Below are 21,973 nucleotides of genomic sequence, written 5' to 3' on the forward strand. Positions count from 1 at the left end.
AAGATTCGATTGATATTTCATTCTCACGCCTTGTATACTTTGAACGTTCGATCGATTTTTTCCCCTTGCCTCAATAGAAACAGTGATTTGGATGCATATTTAATTTTCTGAACATAACATTGTTATGACGCCCTTATCAGAGCTTGCAAAAATTTTATTTCATTTTATTTTCCACTTTTTTTTCCTAATAATAAAATAGAGAAAACTCGTGCAATAGAAACTCGATCATTTTGTCCTTTGGTGATTAATATATATTTTTTTTTTAACCAATTTTTCGATTTTGGTATGCATAATGCATGTGTCTGTGTGGACGTTGCTGTTTTTTTTTTGTTTATTACGCAGGATTATACAGAGGAATTTCGCGACATCACGAAAGGCTCCAAATCTAAGGAAGCTCTGCCCGCCGGATCCATCACACTTATCAATCAACGCCCGGTCGGCGAGGATTTGCCTGTAAAGTTTTGTTCAATATACACCAAAAAATTATTCATAAAAAGAATAATATTAACATACTAGCCGGATTATTGAAAAATAATCGATCCAATTTTTATGTGGCCCACAGATTTTTCACAATTATTCACACGAACGCAATTCTTTCGATTATAAAGGAAAGAAAATATGCAATTTTTCTATTATTATTATTATTTTTTTAATTTTTTTTTATTAAATGGCGACTCGAGTGATATTCTAACACTTACGAATAACTTCTCTGCGGCCATGAATTATTCACATGCATTCAAAGACTTTTTTTCATTCGCGGAATATTCATCATAATAGGAAAAAGCATGTGGCAAAATGTTTCATAGTCTCTTATGTCGCATGAATGCATTAGATGTTGAAACCTTTGTGAGCAGGTTATGAAAAAAAAACAAATTTAGAATTGACACGCCGAATGACGCGCATTATCTTCAATTATTGTTACTTCAGGGTAGAAGAATAGTTAAAAAATGCATGTGCCATCATTTAAAATGTTGGTAAATACATTATTGTTGACGATAGATTTTTGTACACCGTTATATCATTTTATTTCAATGGCTTTTGGATTCTTGGCGGCTTACCGCCAAGCATATGAAAATATAGTTTATCGGATAATTGTGGCCGTACGCGAACAGAGTGCTGAAACGATTGATCTTTCTAACGTTAAGGAAAAATTGGAACAGGAATTCCCACCGGTCAATCACAAAATGAAAGCGAAGCCCGCGGCGAGGGTGATTTCCGCAGACAGCGAGCACGGTGACAGTAAAACGGACAGTATCGAATCGACGAAAAACACATCGGAAAAGAATCACGATGGCAATTCGGTCAACAGGAATTCTACTATTACGTAAATGTTTCTTTTTTTTCCGCTTATCATTTATTGACACGTTTCTTTATTATTTTGTTGGCTTTGAACGCTCAAACTCACAATGTCTCTCCAAATAATTTGAATGTAGAAACGGAACGAACGCCAAGCAAGAAACGAGTCCCTTCGACGAGGAGGAGTGGGATGACGAGGTTGGGGGTGAAGCCCTCGTCGATACCGGCGAGCCCGGTGTACCCGTCAGAGCTCTCTACGATTACGAAGGTGCAGAAGCCGACGAGCTCAGTTTTAAACAAGGTTCGTTCTCGCAATAAGCTTATTTCAAAAAATAATCTCCATTTCGTTTTTATTCTACCCTTCGTTTCAAGAATACGCAAAACATGAAAAATTATACTTTCGTAGGTGAAGTTTTCGAAAAGTTGGAAGACGAGGACGAGCAGGGCTGGTGTAAGGGCAGAAAAGATGGCAGAGTTGGACTTTATCCAGCGAACTACGTCGACCTGGTGTCCGAATAAAGAAAAAGAAATAAATTAATCAATCAGAGTGGAAATTTTTTCGAAAACTGTGTAACGCCAAATACAAAAAAAAAAGCAGCAACGGCCTGAATTTCTCGTGATCTTTGGAGAAACGGCTACTTAAAATTAATTGCGCGGAATAGGGAAAAAACGAATACAAAAATCCCAATTTCTGAGCCAAATGTTTTGGCGATCGCACGCGTACGTTATATTTTCTCGTATCTCTAAAATTGTATATTGCGTACCTGCTGGAGGGGACTTGAAATTCGTCATTCTCGAAACCCTGATTTTTCAAATAACATTATTATTTTTCGTTTTTTTTTTTGTTTATCAAAAAATCATTCGGACAATTTCTGTCTCGATACAATTCGCTTTTTTTTAAGCGAAAAGAGGAAGAATTGTCGATCCTAGTGAAATGGGCCTTGAGCGAGAAAAACCGTGTGTATGCCAATTATTGTATTTAATTCCTTTTGTAATTTTCAAAATGTACAGTCATACGTTTTTATGACTTATTAACTATTGTTATTATCTATAGCCCTGATTTTTTAGGCTGATAAAACAATACAAATTCTATTTAATTTAATATTATTATTAGAAAAAGAGAGAAGTGAAGAAGCAATGAAAAAAAATGATAAACGAAAAACCCCAAAAATGGTATATAAAAATATACTGTGAGCGAGCTGAAGAGCAAGAGATAACGAGCGAGAAAAACTTCTATTTAAATGGTGTCATTGTACATAATAGAATGTAAAAAAAATAACAGAATATAGCAATATACAAAATGTAGGTATCATATTAAGGAAACTACACATCGAGTCGGATTGTCGAGAAATCGATGTCCCGCGGACACATTATTCTCGACTAGAATCCAATTTCAGTGTCGAAAGGTCTAAAATGATTTCAGTTTCATATTCATATTACTAGAAAGAGTTCAGAAATATAGCAGTCTGTTTGTTTTTTTTTTTTTATTCATTCCGCCTAGGTTTTTAATGTGGAAAAAAAACAGGGAATATTCATATGAAAAAATGGCATTCACGGCTTTTTGACACTTTTCACACGAGAATTTCGAAATATTTGAGAATCTAGAAGACTCTTGTCTGTACGATGAAACAAATTGCTCGAACTATTGTGTTCGTTGACAGGGACGAATCTGGGACCTAAAACACGTAATCCATGATTTTCTATACATTTTTTTTTTTTTTTTATATATATATCGTTTTCCAAATGTTCGATCTAACTCAACCGTGTTTTCGAGGGATACGAAGAATCATAATCGTCTAAGCCAAAAATTCTTTTTGTGGTTCGAAAAAACCACGGGTACATTCATCGTTTATGGATGAAAAATACGATGCATTTTTAAAATAGTAATTTATCGCGTAATAATATAAATTTTATGGAAAAACGTTGAAATCTATTCTCGTTGTTTTTTTTTTTTTTTTTTTGATGCGTTGGGTTTATATGCTACATTGGCAAAAAAAATCATTAAATTAAATCGTTTGTTAGAAATATTGTTGCAAAAAAAATCAGTCAAATCTCAGAGCGACTCTTATCTCTAATCTCTTACCCTGAATTATTTCCGAAAAACATTTTCATGTGGTGAGGCTACGTTGATCAGCTGCGTAAACAAGAAAAAACAAATGAGATATATATACATATATATATATTTATAAATATTTTCGTGGGACCGTATCTCCGATAATGTACTAAAAAAAATGAGAAACTGTTCGACGGAATATAAAAAAAATTATAGAGGAACCCGTACTATATATTCATCGTATTATGAGCAGTATCCAAATATTAGGGTACCCGATGGGGTTGGGGCATGCAAAAAAAAACGAAGAAAGAAAACAAGAACCGTTCCTTGTGTGAATAAAGTTGTGTATCGATGTTTAAGAAGCAAACATCGACTTAATGTAAATAAATAAGTATAGAAGATAGCACCTCCAGCTCTGAACGAGTGGGTCCGCGAAATTGTTTCGCATTTTTTTCCCCCCCTTTCATTTTTTGTATCATTCGCTCAGTCGGTCTCATTAATGAGAATTCATACTTTCAATGAAATCTAAACGACATTGGAAAAAATTGTTATGTAGCATTTAGTTTGTGTATAAAATTATTATCATTATTATCATGATCATTATTATTATTACTACTATACGATACTAATAAACAACCTACCTTAAATATACAAATTGTACATTGCGATAGGACCCAACTTCCATTGTTATTTGATTTCTTCCATCTGATGTGACTTAACACTGATGAAATTCGTAGAAAAGAAATCAATTCCAAATTCATACGAATAATTGATCTTTTTTTTTTTTTTGAAAATTTATGAGGACAATAATAATGATAATATACATATCATAACTTATAATAGTATAAGTAATTTGAAGCCGATGTTGGCTCACCGGTCGAAAGTTGGAGGATTGAAAAGCGTCCCAAAATAACAAATCTGATCAGGTTGGACTTGCGATTGAAAAAATGTTTGCTATATGATAATGAGTCAAAAGATCGGGGAATCTCGATCGGTCTTGCAAACAGTTTGCTTACACGTCGTGTAAACGAGGCGAACGTCAATGAGTATCATCGACGTGTGCCTGAAGTTCTTCGAGGGTTAGGAAGGGCTTGTCACATAGCAAACAAACGTGAGCGTTCCCATTGTGAACATCCAAATGTTCGGACAACTCTGCTTCGGTGGGGAACAATTGATCGCAAATGACACAAATATGTTGCTCTACTTGTGAATTATCGACGCCTCGTCGCTCCCACTCAGCAATCGCAATTTCTTCCTCATGCGCCTGCATGTGCAGCATCAATAACATTTCCGAATCAAATGGTTCGTTGCACTGATTGCAAATGTGAATAATATCGTGATTTTTTGTTTTTTCACGATCGCCTATACTTATAAGATTGGGATTGTCATCCTCGTCATCACAAAGATGCTTCTCCACGTGCGTCTCAAGAGCATCCTCCGATTCAAGTGACTCTCCGCAAATGGCGCACTGATACAATTCTTTCTCGTTGATCGTCTCTCCCTCCTCCCCGTTGCCCATTTCGTCTCGGACGTCGCCCTCTCCTCCGTCCTCTACCTCTTCTTCATCGCTTATATCATCGCAATGCTTTTGCAAATGATCCTTCAGTATCTGTTCATCCTCGAAGGTTTTGTCACACACGAAGCACATGTTGACATCGTTGCTCGCAACGACTCCTCCAAATTGTTGTCCGAGGCTTCGTTTTTTTGCTCTAACGCTTGTCAACGAGGAAGCACCTCGCGTATTCTCAGAATGTTCGTTGGCAATCCTTGATGGGCTTGTCGGTTTGATGATCATCTTGTTTTTTGACGAATTACAGACATGCAACTTGACATTGCATGCTTCGACGATCTCGTGACATCGCTTGCAACGCATTCGTTTCACCTGGCGACTCGGTGTGAGCGGAACTTTGTGAGCCGCAAGGTGAATCTCCACTTCGCTCCTTGTAGCGAAACTATGCCTGCAAACGCCGCATATGTGCTTTTCCTCGATCCTTGATCTACCAGGTATCAATTTGTCAGTAAGAACGTTCGACTCGATCGGGAGCGTTGACAGAGTTTTTTCAGACGCACTCGGTACCTGGATACTCGCTTTCAACCAGGTTTCACCCAATTCTGGAATGGTCTGACCAGCGTTGCCGTGCGGTTTATTCGAGGTTATCGAGATGGGCATGAGCTTGGTCAATGCGGGCCCATAAGTCTTGTGTCTGTTGAATTGATCGCTGCTGCTGCTAATCAGATCTTCCGTCTTTTTACTGTCTCTCAACAACGCATCATCACAATGAGATCCGTCGTAATCTGCAAATTTCGTGGGTACCACGTTTCGCCTTTTGCCCAGTGACGCGATTGGTACTTGGGTCAATTTACTTTCAGGCACGAGCGAGTGCACGTTTGGTCGCGACATTTTTTGCTCCGTAGCTTCATAACGAACAAGAACGACCCGGGGTTGAAAGATTTTTGAACGCATCGCAGCTCGCACGAATTCTGGACTGAATGTGTTTTTCCCGCGTATCGCCGATCTCTCACTCTGTGCCGTAGAGAGATTTTTCTTTATGGATTTTTCAACAATTGTTTGCAGCTGTTTATCGAGAGATTGACAGGGCTGCTTTTTCGATTCGAGCTTCCAGCTGGATCCTGACTCGAGGTCGATTATCAATTTCGTTTCGACGTAAGTCGCAAGGTTGGCTTGAACCCGTTTTAAAGCATGGAGCTCCGTGCCTTCGACCTCGATATTCAAACAACGCTCGACCAGTTTCTTATCACTTTGCGGTGTTGATTTTGGGCTGACACGACGCAGCTGTACCGCATCGATGATATCCGTGTTGCGCTCCTGATTCAATATTTCGGATGTTTCAAGAGCGCGATTGTCCTTTGGCAAATTCATAATGCGACTCAATTTATGGGGCTCTGTGAGGACCAACGTTGAAGTCACGACAAACGTTGCATCGTCCACCGTTAATTCAGACCGCATTGAATGCGGAAGAAAAGTGTCTTGTGGTGAAGACGTCACCGAATTCATTGTCTCTATCTTATCTTCGTTGGCACGCCTTTTCGTTGACATCTCCAACCCCATGGCTTGTTTCTCTTGTTTTTTTTCATAATCGGCTAACTCTGAACTTATTGCCTCGAGGTCAAGCAATTTTTTATTCTTCTCCTCATCATTCTTGTCCTCTCCTTCGCAATTATTCGCCATATTGCTGGCAAAACTTTTTAAGCTTTCACTTATTCTTCGCTGGCTTTCTGCGGCTACCTTTTCCGCATTGCATTTTGCTCGCGCTTTTTGAACCGGTGACAATTGCGCCTCTTCCGAGCTCTCAGAATCTGTCTCAGTATCGTTTTCACCTGTCGCTGCCATCAAAGCTCGCTTCCGGGCAACCCAACGTTTCGTCGACGCTTCTCTTCTCTCTGTTGTTTTCCCACGTTTCCCACTAGTTTGTTTTATCGGTGATGATTCGACTGTCATGCTTGTCGCATAATCCTTTGGTTTTCCATCGACAGCCTCAGCATTCGATGATACTAGCTGCAACACGATGGATTTCCTATATCTTTGTCTTTACTTTTAAGTTTTATAGAGCGTGTATAAATATTAAAATTTACGCAATTTTTTCTTACGACACACCCAAAAATACAGACCTTGCCAGAGGAATCTTTTATTTCAATGGTTCCATCTCGATCCAAAAGCTTTCCAGCTGTCTCAACACCCTCCTCAACACAGTCATCAATTTTCCTTTTTTTCTATAACAAAGATCACATTGCGGTACATGGATCAAGCTATAGAGACGTATAAAACAAATGAAAATTGGATTCAAATTCTCTCACCGCATTGTTCTTTTCCAATGCGTTGTTATTCGGCAATTCCTGGGATTCACTCACTTTCCGTTTAGTCAGCAACGTCTAGAAAAAAACATTCAGCAATTTCCTTTCCAAGGAAAATAATAACTGTTCTTAAGGGACTTACGGTAGTTTCGGAAACTCCGTCGATATCAAGGTGTTCTCGCAACATATCGTAAGATCGTAAAAATTGATGTTTGAATTCAATCCACATATCGAGTTTGTACAAACAAACGTGACAAATGTGTTGCGGCAATCTCTCGACATTTTCGATCTATCAATATATTAGAAATTCAATTGTGTTCAGTAGTGAAAATACTTGAGCTTACCTAACCTTCGAGAACGATAAAAATATGCACTGTCGACATCAATGTGTATAAAGAGAAACAATATAGGAACGAGAAAAACAAAAAACATACTTTGATCGTAGATGAATCGGTGAATTCGTCAAACTTGGGCTTAATATCTTCGGAAAAAATATAACTCATACAACCATCGTCCCGTAGACAAACGCGGCATTTGCCTTCGACGCTCGCAAATTTACGTTTCTTTGGCATTTTCCCGGCTTTTTGAGCTCAACACCAACGCAAGTTCTATCTTAAATTTCTCTATTTTCCACCTGTATATATGCATGTATACAAATGTACATACTTTATGTATACGTATGTATATATGCTGGCAATAGACAGAATACGCGACCACCCGCGGATATGCTTATTATTCAGTGCGGTGCCGCCTTCAGTGATTTGGATTTGATATTTCCCAGCCGTTTGTGAGAAGAAACTACTAACTATAAAAAAGAAGCAGGTAGGGACTAGATTGGCCGAAAATGACCGCCGTCACTATTTCCGGTCGGCCAAAGTCACTAGCCGAAAAAAATGGGGTAAGATAGTTGTAGAAACAAGGCACAGATGTCGCAATAAGCTTTTTCGTCGATAATTCAGAAATTACAGTCTCGGTGGCAGGGGTTCTCAATGAATTGAAATACGCACACCTAGGCCACCCGAGACTCGTTATCGTAGCTCGTAGCAGCTGCTGCACGTCGTTTTGACGTCAGGTTATGGTCTCCAAAGTGTTGTTTCATGCGGAGTGTAAACAATGAGGAGGTGATTATCACCATCATTATTAATTCGTGTTTAAAAATAATAATAAACACGAATTAATCGCGTCATTGATAATTGACTCCTTCCACTTTTAACTAATTATTTTCATTCATAAATTACATTCCGCATGCATCAACACTTTGAGGATCATAACCTCAAATGTCAAGATGACGTATCGTACAACTGCTCAAACAAGTCTCGGAAGCGTATCTATTCAAATGAGGCTGTAATTTCTGAATTATCGACGAAAAAGCTTATTGCGACATCTGTGCCTTGTTTCTACAACTATCTTACCCCATTTTTTCGGCTAGTGACTTTGGCCGACCGGAAATAGTGACGGCGGCAATTTTCGGCCAATCTAGTCCCTACCGAGATCTTCCTACAATTTTTTTAATCATTTGAAACTTTTATCAGGATATTAGGATTTTTGAACTTTTGTTACGCCCGAACGTGAGAACGCGCGGGCTGAGAGGAAAATAACGAATAACAAATATTAAAGTTACTAATCTCTCAGATGAACAAATAAATAATTGAGTAAAAAGGAGAAGAGATAAAAATAGTAGATGTTCGGAATAGCTATTAAAGCACTAGGCGCACCTATTACAGTTGCTAATATACAATATGGAATTTCAGGGAGATTGATGTAGGTCAAGACAAAGAAACATCGGGTAAAAGTAACGAGTTTATTGAGGAATAATTGGAAATTTAGATTACAGTCGAATAAGATCGCAGTCTACTTCCTCTTGTTTACAATCATATAACATAAATGAAATAAAAGGTGATACAGTTTTGGACTTACGGGTCGATGTTCTACGCGTAATTTGAGGCGTGCTGCGATGCTGAACGTTGCGGGTCTCCTCGAAGACAGTGTAGTCGGCACACCCACGTGCACAAATCGCGTAGTACACTCGATGAATTGAGAATATAATATATCGAAATAATGTTTGATTTTTGGATTTTTCTTATTAGTACTTCTAAGGTTTGAGTATGTGAATAATTGATTAATGAGTTCTTATTTGCCTTCAAGAAGTAAAGGAACGCTGCACCTCAGTGCCTCACTAGCCCTCGAGCAGTGATGCTTGATCGCGAAGATTCGAAGACGCGTAATTATTAACTATCTTGTAAGAACCTGGAACAAGACTCGGACTCGAGGTAATAATACCTGAGGAGCTCCGCTTAGACTGAAGATTAGCGAAAGACTAACGAATTTTTGTTGTAAATTCTCTATCGATGCTTCCAATATTAGAACAACAGCGTAAGAATTTAGACTGTTGAGCAAATGCGTATGCAAGAATATAAAAGTGTGTCTAAGTGAGTGAGCGTCGTTCCGGGTTCTCGCAATGAATTGTGCATTTCGCTTACATTTCTTAAAGGTGAAGGAACTCGAAAATCTGAGAATCTGTGAAATACGTTTCGCAATTGACTAAAAGAGGTTTCGTATAGTATGAGGAATTCGGTTTCACAAGAGGAAGCGATTCGTACTGAACGTTTCGAAATTATACGATTAATCGATAAAATACATTTATGACAATTAATTAATATACTTTAAACTATCTAACCAATAATTTATAAATAAATGACTCGACCATAACAAACTGGTGTTAAAGTATTTGACGATATACAACTTTGCAAAATTCTCATTTATTCAACGACTTATTTCGTGAAGTCTGCTTTCTGCAGTTTACGCTATCCGGAACTATAATTATTTGGAGGAAGTAAATGGATTTCTGTTATCGATTCGAACTCATCCAAATTTAAATTCCACATTCGCGTCCATTTCAATCATGCATGCCATACCATCTCGTGTATGATAATGAGTATGATATCTCATCATGAGTATGAAAATAATAAAGCACACGTGACATACAAAAAACCTTGTATTCCCATTGGATCATATATCGTGTGCAATCCTGTAGCTCAAATGAAAAGCTACTATTGCCGAGGGCACTGTGCTTCGTCGCGAGGACCCAGACGCTGTTGGAGAATCCAAACCCTGCCTCCGGTGTTCAAACTGTAATGAAGACCGGTCACTAAGATACGCCTATATCCTCGTAGATCATACCCTTGAAGGTTCGACGCAATATTCACTTGAGCAACTGTAGACGGTCGTATAGGTTCATCATTGATTTGCAGCTGGAAGTTGATAAAATTTCCGTAACTGTTGGAAAATACTCCTTGTCTATCCAGACGAATTCGCCCGTTACTTTGCTCAGTCGTGGAATGCAATGGACGATCGGAGCTTAAACGCGCGTGCCATCTATATAAAACTGTTCGGGCATCGGTCAACCAAGTGCCTGTGGCACGCTGGATAATTGATGAGTCGTGATTTTTACAGAAAATAGTAGTTACAAGACGGCTTCTGTTCGCCAGGTGCTGCTCGGTTTGGTGAACGATTGTCGCACCTGAATGCTCGCACGTCGACGTTCTAGCTCTTTTTCGCCAGGTCCCAACATCCGTTTTGAGAAGACTATCGTCAAATTCTACTCTAGAACAGTAACCCCAGGATCCTCCGAAAACTCTACACCACTTGTATGCATACGAGTGAGGGCTGCAGTAGGTTTCGTCGTTGTTTGATTCGTGCCGGCATGCTTTCCCATCCGAAGTAAGCGCATCAATAAGCGAGCAGTGCTCGTACGTATGATCCGTGGAGCGACACTTATAATCTTTATCTTTGATATCGCAATAGCTTTGGCATTCTTTTGCTGTGTAAGTAAATTGCTTTGCCGTTGTATCTTCGATTAGGGAACAGTAATCCCAGCCACCTTCTTCCAGGTAACACCACATGTACCCGTATCCGTGTTCGTCACAAGCATGATCAGATTTACACTTTTTGTTTTTCGAAGAATATCCTGGTGATGTAGAGCAGTAATCCAACGTGTCAGCTGTGCACCACTGGTACTCCTGATCCTCGGACCACCGGCAGTCTGTACAGACTCCCGAACTGGTGATGTAGAATCGTTTCCCGTCAGTCGGCAACGTGAGCGTTGCAATAATGATAATTAGGAGCAACATTTCACAATCGATAGCTTAGTCGCGTTTTCCTTATGCGGTTATCGCACAGCGAAACCAGCTACGAAGTATTATAGAAGACGAGTTCAGAGTTTCGTTGCGTACAAAAAGTATTCCGGTGGGTGAAATTATGATATGTCGCTGATCCAAGCTTCCTTCGAACTGGGTTGATGGATTTTGAACCGCTCCATGTTGAAAAAGAACCGCTTTTGAATAAAAAAAATTTTTTTTATGTATTCATTCGCCATATAAGATTTTATCTTCTATTCTATATCAATAATACAAAAAAAAATCTAATGGGAAAAAAATAAATGGGAAAAAAAAATAATTTAAAAAAAAACGCTTATGGGAGAGAAAAAAAAACAAAATATTTTAGTAATTCTAACGATTCGGTAAATTAAAAAGGCACACTAAAATACCTGGTTGAAATTATTGCTCATACGAGTAACCTGTGAATTTACCTAGGTTGCATAAACCACAGATTCGCAAAAATCGGTTTTATTGAATGTAGTTAACAAAGATGTCGATATGTGATTGGGTTGTGACCACATTTTCCCATCTCTTACAACAAACTGGTTGTTTTCAGTGCCGTCGTAACTTTTATTGAGTCTCGAATCTCCTCCAAAATGCTATCAATATTGACCTTATATATAGTTTATCGATCGATTCCGCAATGTATTTTTCACTAATGTAAACATTTGATATTCCAGTATTTTTATATACTTTATATTTTTTTGCCACCCAGGCACAATATTCCTTCTCTTATTGAGGGGAGAACTACCTTTCAGTATTTCAACTCCCTTTAAAATTGCTGAGGCTGTTTCCTTTGGTATGGAATCCTTGCTTACAATTTTTCGTGACTCAATTTACGTGTTTGCGTATGTGTCTTTTATTCCGAATTCGAGCTCAGATATTATTGACTTGGGCCAGCAAAACACCGCCCTTTCATCACTTTCTCATAGTCCTCGTGCAAATGCAAATACAGTATAGAAAAGATTTGGGGCCCGTAGGTTATACATTGGATAAGGAGGAGGTGATATAGCACTATCAAATGGAGGGAGCAAAAAGTCAGGATGAGCGATAGAAAAGTCTCATGAAAAATTGAATTGAAATTATATTTAAATTCAAATATATAATGTACAAAAGTATCTGAAAAAAATCGTAGGATCTGGAAATGAAGAAGTAAGACCGTTTTCTCAGTTAAAGTTTTATCAAAAACCCCGTTGTTTTCATGTTATGACAATCAATGTACTTGAGGTTTCACTGAAAAGTTGACAGAAAAAAAAATTGAAAAAAAAAATCTCATAAAACTCCGGAAACTAAAACAATCGCAGACGCAACTTTTTTCACTCTTGAGATATCCTGTGAAATCTAATAGTTTTCGGGGAACACGACAATTTTCAAATTTGTCTTTTTTGCTAAAAACGAGATCATTTTGATAAAAAAAAATCGTATTGAACTTTTCCAAAAACAAATTTAATGCTGAGGCTTGTGCCTCAGAAAACTCCGTCGCAGAATTCGGAACAAAAAATTTTATCTCAAAACGCGGTCCAGTTAATAACGAAAAAAAAGCTAAAAAATGAAGGTTTTCAAGATGACGTAGTACCCGCGAAAAAAGTCGTAGAGACTTTTTAAAAACCCAAAATGAAGCTGAATGTTTCCCCTTCAAAATGCGCCTTGTCGTATCCGAATATCCAGACTACCGGCGTCGTGACACGAAATAGAGCGCAGGAACTTTTTTAGACTTTTATCCGAAAACTTTTGACCGGTAGTGTACAACATTTAAAAATTCTCATTTATTCAATGATTTTCGTGAAGGCTGGGTTTGATTTTACCCTACCCGGAACGGAACTATCATTTGGAGGAATAAGTATAAATGGATTCGTCTCATCGCTTCGAAATTATCCAAATTTTATTTAAAAGTTTAAATAACCAGAATGATACATGTCTTACCGTCTCATGAGTATCATGAGTATTAATATGATCAAAGTTACAAAAAATACGGAGCTTCAATTTTTGAAAGACTGCAAATAATGAAGCACATGCAAAGTGCAAAGAACCTTTTATTTCTATCGGTTCGTATATCGCGTGCAATCCTGTTGCTTGAATGAAAAAGCTATTTTTTGATGAAAAGCTATAGACAAGGGCATTGTACTACTCCGCAACGACCCAAGTGCTGTTGGAGAATCCAAACTCTGCCTCCGATGTTCAAGCTGAGATGAAGACCGGTAACTAAAATACGCTTATAGCCCCGTAAATCAAATCCTTGAAGGTTCACTGGAATATTCACTTGAGCAACTGTAGACGGTCGTATAGGTTCATCATTGATTTGCAGCTGGAAGTTAATAAAATCTCCGTAATTGTTCGAAAATACTCCTTGCCTTTCCAAACGAATTTGCCCGTTACTTTGCTCAGTCCTGAACTGCAATGCACGATCGGAGCTTGCACCCGCGTGCCATCTATATAAAACTATTCGGGCATCGTCCAACCGAGTGCCAGTGGCACGTCGAATAATTGACGAATCATGATTTTCACGGAAAATAGTAGTTACGAGACGCTTGCTGTCCGTAAGGTGGTGTTCGATTTGGTGGAGAATGTTGACTGTCGTACCATTACGCCCGCACGTCGACGTTGCAGCTCTTTTTTGCCGGGTCCCAACATCCGTTTTGACAAGACTATTGTCAAATTCTACTGTAGAACAGTAACCCCAGGATCCTCCAGAAACTCTACACCACTTGTATTCATTCGAGTGAAAGTCACAGTAGGTTTCGGCGTTGTTTGATTCGTGCCGGCATGCTTTCCCATCTGAAGTAAGCTCATCCATAAGCGAGCAATACTCGTACTCGTGATCCTTGGAGCGACACTTATAATCTTTATCTCTGATATCGCAATAGCTTTGGCATTCTTTCGCTGTGTGAGAAAATTGCCTTGTCGTTGTATCTTCGATGTGGGAGCAGTAATCCCAGCCGCCTTCTTCCAAATAACACCACAAGTACGAGAATCCGTATTCGTTACAGGCATGATCAGATTTACACTTTTTGTTTTTCGAAGAATATCCTGGTGATGTAGAGCAGTAATCCCACGTGTCAGTTGTGCACCACTGGTACTTCCGATCATCGGTCCACCGGCAGTCTGTACAGACTCCCGTATTGGTAATATAGAATCGCTTTCCATGAGTCGGCAACGTGAGCGTTGCAATAATGATTATTAAGAGCAACATTTAATAATCGATAGCTTAGTCGCGTTTTCCTTACGCGGTTATCGCACAGTGAAACCAGCTACGAAGTATTATAGACGACGAGTTCAGAGTTTCGTTGCGTACAAAAAGTATTCCGGTGGGTGGAATTATGATACGTCGCTGATCCGAGCTTCCTTCGAACTGGGTTGATGGATTTTGAACCACTCCACGTTGAAAAAGAACCGCTTTTAAATTAAAAAATTTTTTTTTATGCATTCATTCGCGATATAAGATTTTATCTTCTATTTCATGTCAATAATACAAAAAAAAATCTAATGAATACTCTTATGGGAGAGAAAAAAAACAATATATTTTAGAAATTCTGACCATTCGGTAAAAATCATTTGTAATTCTAAGGTTGTTGCTTAAAATTTTTGAGGTGAATAGATGTCTATAAAAATGTTTTTATATGTTAATGAATATCTCCTAAATTTACTGCTTCAAAGAAAACTGAGGTTACCGAACTAATTTTGGAGAAATTAAATGTCGAAGTTGAGTAAAAATATCATTTCATTGCATCGGTGGAATAATGGGACGAAGTGTTACCTTCACACTTTTTTGCTTATATCACTATTATTAATCAAGAAATTTATTTAAAAAACGACATTTCGGATCAGGACGATATATAGAATAATTTTACTGAAAAGAACAGATAGTTTACCGACACAAGAAATCACCGAAAATATGTGACTGTAAAGTTATCGAGTAATAAAGCATTACTATGTAGAAGAAAATTTCGAAAAAAATTGAGCTTTTGCACGTTATGTTGAAGAACATTATCACCAAGTTTTATGAATTTCTTAACATTCCCTAGCAGATTGTACTTTTTTTGACCGATATCTGGCGTCGTACAATCCGCTAGGGTTTGTTAACAGGTATCGAAATTCCTTAAGAGGATGGATCAGTCGGTATATCGCAACCGTGTGAGAGAGAGATAGTTACAAATTTCTAAATCCCGAAAAAAAGGCTGACAGAGCCTTTTTTTAATCGATCAAACTGTTTCAAAGAATTTCCATTTTGAAAATTCCAAGTGAGGTTAGACTGTGGCGTAGAAATGCGGCAATGTTACAACTACGACATCAACGGGAGTAATTGCTTTTGACAGGCAGTCGTTGACATAATAACCTCCAAAAACGCCGAGCGAAACAAGTAACACGTACACAAAGGCATAGGGCTCACTGCATCCAACCCAACAGCTGAATACGAAGTAACTACGCAACGTTGACAAACTTTGTCTTTATTTCAACGCAATTTTCAATTACCGAGAATAAATTTTTTATCAACCTTAAGTGATTAAGATAAACGTATTTCTGAATAATAATTAATATTATCATTCATACACTTGAAAATTTTCGCATTGTTCATCTGAATGGATGGTAATCATTCAGTATCTATAACATGACATTGCTGACGTCACTCAATGTATTAGCATGGGAGCTTCGTCTCTTACCCCACCCTCTAAAAAGATTTAGCAACAATCTACTAAAATACCTGGTTGCGATTGTTGCTCCTACGAGTAATCTATAGATTCACCAAGCTTGTGATACTCAACAATTAGTTTTATCGAATCTAATTAAAAACGACGTAGATTTGTGAGTTGCGTTGTGACCTTCTTCTTCTATCTCTTGAGAAAAACTGGCTGTTTTCAGCACCGTCGTAACTTTTATTGAGTCTCGAATCTCCTCCAAAATGCTGTCAATATTGACCTTATATATAGTGTTACGTCACGGTCTTGTGCCCGGCTATCGTTGGTCTGAAACGAATGGAAAATTTTGTCTCCCAACCACAACTGTACGAACTGACACGACGATACAGAAACGTTGAAGTTCCCCGGTTTAGAGGGAGGAATTTACCCTCCGGGATTGGAACCAAATGCGCCGTCGATATGCGTTTTTCCTTATGAATGTCGGAAAAGGTAGGAAGAACAAAAACAGTGAAGTAGCGAGCACTTACCTTTTCCCGTAGCGGTGAAGCGTAGAGGGTACTAGATAACCTGCGACTTCGTGTCTTCGGGTCGTGTCTCAAATTTGAATGACCTAGGTTGATGAACTCGGATTCGAAATGTCCCAAACTTCGAGAATTTATTGTGAGAACGATCGAGGGAACGAGCAAAAATAAAACGAAGTACACGGGTTTTCGTAATATGAATAAGAGAAGGTACGCTTATTCGCCTTTTATTTTAGTTTGAAGCAGAAAATTAATAAAAATTACAAATAATGGTTAAATTCGATTGGCAAGTTACGATGGGTTTAAAATTTAACGCAACGAAATTTTACAAGAGACCGTCGACGGCACAAAGTGATACACGTCACCTGAGCAACCAAAGCATCAAGCGGTGCTTATGCACTCAGAAAAGTCAACAGAAACGTCGTGATCGACGTTTTTCCCGGTCAGGGCAAGACCAAAATTTTTGTCAAGGTTAATCCGAGGTTAAAATCCAAATCTCAAGTTATCAAAACAAATCACGCTTGGTGTTAAGATGGCGAATAAAAAAAAAATATAAGAGAGTTCGAAAATCAAATATGCGAATTATTAAGGAATGTCGACTTGGGTCCTAAAAGAAATTAAATTCGATTGGCAAGTTACGATGGGTTTAAAATTTAACGCAACGAAATTTTACAAGAGACCGTCGACGGCACAAAGTGATACACGTCACCTGAGCAACCAAAGCATCACGCGGTGCTTATGCACTCAGAAAAGTCAACAGAAACGTCGTGATCGACGTTTTTCCCGGTCGGGGCAAGACCAAAATTTTTGTCAAGGTTAATCCGAGGTTAAAATCCAAATCTCAAGTTATCAAAACGAATCACGTTTGGTGTTGAGATGGCGAATAAAAAAAAAATATAAGAGAGTTCGAAAATCAAATATGCGAATTATTAAGGAAAGTCGACTTGGGTCCTAAAAGAAATTAATTTACTTGGATGTTAAATTGTAGACTGTCGAAACACCTTATAAACGAATCATGAATTGTTGGAGTAAAACGGGCTTGAAATTAAAATTAAATCATTGGAATTGAATTCGAGCGAAAATTTCTTATAACCCATTGAAATCTTGAAATTGAGGTTGGAAAATAAAATGCGTGCAAAAATTATTTTGTAAATTATTAACATAAATGCGACTTTGGGATTTAGACTCGAGTTATGAATACAAATCGTTTTGAAAACTTGTCGAAACGGGGACACTTGGAAGTGAAATTGTTAATCAATCAAGATGAAACGTCCCGAAGTTTAAAATACGAATCATTGAAATAGCGTAAACCTGAAGTTTTAAATTTCAATTTAATAAAACAAACTCAAGATACGAATTTATTATTCGAGCGAATGGAACAAGCTTGGCATTGGGGTTTATAATACCAACGTATGGTGTGGTATTGTGAACGGGCAATTAATAGGTCCCCATTTTTTCGAGGGAAATGTGAACTCTGTCCGTTACCTTGATTTTCTACAAAATGAACTGCCTCTTTTGCTAGAAGATCTGGATTTGGAAACACGTCAACAGATATGGTTTCAGCAAGACGGTGCACCCGCTCACTGGGCTCATGTTGTTCGAAATCATCTGGATACAACATTTGGTCAACGGTGGATTGGTCGAGACAGTCCTGTAAATTGGCCTCCAAGGTCACCAGATCTTACGTCTCCTGATTCCTTTTTGTGGGGGTACTTAAAAGACGCTGTCTACCGTCAAGCTCCAACAACACGAGAGAACATGAAGGAGCGGATAAGAGCTGCCTGCCGTGCGATCCCGAGAGATGTTCTCCTACGCACAGTTGATGGTTTTGAGTGAAGAGCTCAGGCATGTTTAAACATGAATGGAGGGATCTTTGAACATCTCTAGGGAGGGATCAGCTTTTAATATGTTAAGTACTTTGAAAAAAACGTACTACCTGAAAATGGTGCATTTCATGTGTGCCAACGATGAAAACAATAATGAAAATTGTTAGGCGATTAAGCTAAGCCTAGAAAAGATGCTGGGTGGTAAAATAATAACAAACCTGTGATTGTACTGCTTTAACAATTTATTACAATCAAATGCAACTTCAACAAATTAAATGTTCATAAATTTGTCGTCTTTTATAATAGGTGAAGATAAATTTACTGTAGCACATATAATTGTGAAAATGTCTTCTACACGCGAGATAAGATTTACTGGCATTGTAGCACCTACAATTTTGAAAATTTTTATACGTTGATTGGAGCGTTCAATGTGTACCCTTGCTTTCGCGATTTTAGCAGTGAGTAATGCTTCGTCTCTGGAAAATTGTTTTTTTTCTTTTAAATACGGTGGTCTTACACATTTTAGATGATTTCGCTCGCAAAGCTCATCAATATTGCGGAATCCTCGATCCACCATTACACCATCGCCAGGTTCCAATAAACTTAAAATATTGCTTTGTTCAAATATATTATCGTCTGTTGCTCGACCACCATACGGTTTGCTGATGAAAGAAATATTTCCTAAGAACAAAGCTTTTTCGGATGCTGTATGAAAATCTCAGTGCAATCGAGGACCACGCGAACATTTTCAAAATCTTTAAAGCGTTCTGGTAAAATTCTCGAAATTTCATCTTTAACTGGCCAACTAATCGCAAATTTTAAACATTGACTCAACAATTTTATTGTTCCATCAAATATTCGTTGACAGTGCTTCGCAGTATAGCAATTGAACATTAACGCCAAAAAAGAGTAAGAGACGTTTTGTTTTAATTTTATATACGTCATTACAATTCGCTCGCGTAAACTGATTCTCGCGTGAGAATATGTGAAATGATCATTTTCAGTAACTTTTTCAGCAATATTAACAATGGTGTTTAGAATTTCTATTGTTTCAATTCCCGTAGCTGTACTTAAGCTTTTGTTGTTCTCTATAAAGATTGCGAAACTGGGTCTCAAGTAGTCACTTTTCACTTGTACTCCGATATCTGCAAACGACGTTATAATTGGAAAATTCAACACCAGATGTCTCACGAATTTGGTCAGTTCCCAATACCGATTCCTCAACACGCACGCTTCGCTGAAACACTCACGAATTCTAACTACTGCCGACGCGCAAAAATATAGTCGGAGAAAACGATTACCGACTCATAAAATGCTCGGACACGAATATATTCGAGGAAGTATCTGAGAGTAACGAGCGGGTGAAGATCGAAGACTGACTGCCTCCCTGATACTTTTTGGCTCCATAGATTCAAGAATGGAGGGGATCTAGACATTACTTTTCGCGAAACGTCCCACGGTAACTGGAGTGATTAGACCGACCATGCACGTAGACCGGGTGTTGACAGTGCGAAAAAGTATCGCTGGAGATTCCACGTGCATCGCTCTAGACTAAACTGAGGCGAGCTCGAACGCCCGGATGGAGATAAGAGATTTGCGTCGCTTCTCGGCACACGCTACTCAGCGTAACCAAATATTAAAGTATTTTCGAACCAATTTTGATTTAGCATCGGTCGACTCGGAACTCTCCCGTTACCGTGAGAAAACAAAAGTGAGCAAAATTTTGAAATGATTCTATGTCCTCGTTATTACTACGGAATATTATTTTTATAAAACTTTATAATGCTCTTTTAAACAATACCCAAAATAACAGATGTTTTAAAAGAGTCCCCAAAAATTTGGAGATATTTGTTTACGGGGTTAAATCCGAGGACGTAACAATAGTTTATCGATCGATTCCGCAATGTATTTTTCACTAGTGTAAACATTTGATATTCCAGTATTTTTATATATTTTCTATTTTTTTACCACCCAGGCACAATATTCCTTCTCTTATTGAGGGGAGAACTACCTTTCAGTATTTCAACTCCCTTTAAAATTGCTGAGGCTGTTTCCTTTGGTATGGAATCCTTGCTTACAATTTTTCGTGACTCAATTAACGTGTTTGCGTATGTATATTAGCCTTTTATTCCGAATTCGAGCTCAGGTATTATTGGCTTGGGCCAGCAAAACACCGCCCTTTTCCCCACTTTCTCATATAGTCCTCGTGCAAATGCACGTACGCAGTATAGAAAAGATCGGAGTGGCCGTAGGCTATACATTTGACAGGGAGACTTGACACAGAACACAGAACACTATCAAATGGAGGGAGCAAAAAGTCAGGATGAGCGATAGAAACAAAAGGAGATAAAAACGTACATATAGTCGACTTTGAATTCGCATAATATTGAATTGAAATTATATTGAAACCAATAGATACTATTGCTATTTGAATTCTCGGTAATAACCCACAGACAACGCAGGACAGAAACTGGTAGAAAGTAGTTCAATATTTGACAATTCATCTGAAAAATAAATTAATTGTTCAACAGTTCCACATCACGTAACAACAAATATGAATCCGCCAACACTTTTCAAAAAGCCTTTTCGAGCAGGCACCATTTTATTACCCTCCAACGGAATTTACACCACTCATTAACCCTCTCGGACCGTATGTTGCTTCTACGCAACACGCGCTTCCAGGCCCAATAAAACTGCATCGGTCAGTAAGGTCGGGGTTCTAACTGCCTATTTCCATGAAGCAAGGTTAGACTGCACTTTAGATACTCCTAAACCAAGAGATAAACTGCTTTAACTCATCGAAATATCAATGTGAAGTCGGGATTTCATGTTGAGTTGGCGTTGTGTGAAAAGGTGCTTTAGTTATCGCAAAAGAAAAGTGGGTATAAATTTTTTTTTCGTACTCCAATCGTTATTTCCTTTCAAAGGGAAGCTAATATGATGTATTTAAGGTATTCGGTACTAGATTCATTCGTAAATTTTCCTGATTTTGCTCCCCAAGGACCTGGTGCTGCGCGCAGCGAACATTCAAAAATTCATATTTCCCAACAAAAAAACGGAAATGTCACAATGGATTCGGAAACTAGAAAGTACTTTGAGATAAAATTATGAAGGGAATCATTTTCTGTCAACGCGAAATAGGTCTCGGTCTGAGAGGGTTAATCAGCTGTCACTTTCGCCATCGGCAGGAGTCAGTTAGAAGCGGGACCGCAGCTTTTTTTTCACTTCAAACATCTCACGATAAGCACTAAGAATTATAGAAATTCAATATAATATAAAAGTACGGAATTTATTTGTCGTACTGGTATGACACCATATAACGCACTCGCTGATATTAGGGATTTTAGGTTAGATAATTGTTTACAAATAAGTTGCACGTTTTCATCCCTACCACAAAGCATATAAATATCAAGTTGGTTGCTTTGCGACCGTCGCGAACAACATGGCTAACTTCCGAATGAACGAACTTTAACGTACGTTTTCGATATATATCTGTTGTCGATCTTCAGCCGGTAAGTTCAATCCGAAAAACCCCTTTTTTACCGCAAAAAACATATGGGACTTTCAAAAACATATAAATACGAAAAGAATAAATAAGGAGCAGCAAAGTCAACATATTATTCACTGAGATTTGCTGTTGGTATCAATAAATTTCAAAAATTATCCCTATCGC

The 21,973-nt window shown here is 38.2% G+C and overlaps 4 protein-coding genes across 15 annotated transcripts in view; 1 reads left to right on the top strand and 3 right to left on the bottom strand.

Moving 5' to 3' along the window:
* Positions 1–3,752, top strand: part of Synd (protein kinase C and casein kinase substrate in neurons protein Synd) — a 31,728-nt gene extending 27,976 nt beyond the window's left edge. For 8 of the 11 annotated variants that reach the window (XM_043410880.1, XM_043410881.1, XM_043410887.1 and 5 more), the window contains 4 exons: positions 343–453; positions 1,146–1,324; positions 1,434–1,597; positions 1,703–3,752. In XM_043410880.1, coding sequence (XP_043266815.1) covers positions 343–453; positions 1,146–1,324; positions 1,434–1,597; positions 1,703–1,815 — 567 coding nt within the window. In that variant the 3' untranslated portion in view covers positions 1,816–3,752. The remainder of the gene's footprint in view (positions 1–342; positions 454–1,145; positions 1,325–1,433; positions 1,598–1,702) is intronic. The other 3 variants (XM_043410886.1, XM_043410889.1, XM_043410891.1) reach the window with 2 other exon arrangements.
* A 366-nt stretch (positions 3,753–4,118) lies between these two features.
* LOC122405858 (uncharacterized) lies at positions 4,119–7,937 on the bottom strand. The gene is made up of 5 exons (XM_043410879.1): positions 7,597–7,937; positions 7,305–7,451; positions 7,166–7,240; positions 6,980–7,081; positions 4,119–6,866 (listed from the first exon to the last, which is right to left on the bottom strand). Exons 1-5 carry the CDS (start codon positions 7,732–7,734, stop codon positions 4,389–4,391), a joined length of 2,940 nt encoding a protein of 979 aa, XP_043266814.1. The 5' UTR covers positions 7,735–7,937; the 3' UTR covers positions 4,119–4,388.
* A 1,012-nt stretch (positions 7,938–8,949) lies between these two features.
* Positions 8,950–11,848, bottom strand: LOC122406636 (uncharacterized). Of its 2 annotated transcripts, none has more exons than XM_043412191.1 (2): positions 11,751–11,848; positions 8,950–11,495 (listed from the first exon to the last, which is right to left on the bottom strand). In XM_043412191.1, exon 2 carries the CDS (start codon positions 11,290–11,292, stop codon positions 10,213–10,215), a length of 1,080 nt encoding a protein of 359 aa, XP_043268126.1. In that variant the 5' UTR covers positions 11,293–11,495; positions 11,751–11,848; the 3' UTR covers positions 8,950–10,212. The 2 variants fall into 2 exon arrangements, with proteins under 2 accessions (XP_043268126.1, XP_043268125.1); XM_043412190.1 differs by having other exon boundaries at positions 11,709–11,847.
* Positions 11,849–13,181: 1,333 nt separating this feature from the next.
* Positions 13,182–16,169, bottom strand: LOC122406635 (uncharacterized). The gene is made up of 2 exons (XM_043412189.1): positions 16,019–16,169; positions 13,182–14,712 (listed from the first exon to the last, which is right to left on the bottom strand). Exon 2 carries the CDS (start codon positions 14,507–14,509, stop codon positions 13,424–13,426), a length of 1,086 nt encoding a protein of 361 aa, XP_043268124.1. The 5' UTR covers positions 14,510–14,712; positions 16,019–16,169; the 3' UTR covers positions 13,182–13,423.
* Between the last annotated feature and the right edge of the window lie 5,804 nt (positions 16,170–21,973).

This window comes from Venturia canescens, chromosome 2, assembly GCF_019457755.1.
Source record: "Venturia canescens isolate UGA chromosome 2, ASM1945775v1, whole genome shotgun sequence".
Classification (NCBI taxonomy): Eukaryota; Metazoa; Arthropoda; class Insecta; order Hymenoptera; family Ichneumonidae; genus Venturia; species Venturia canescens.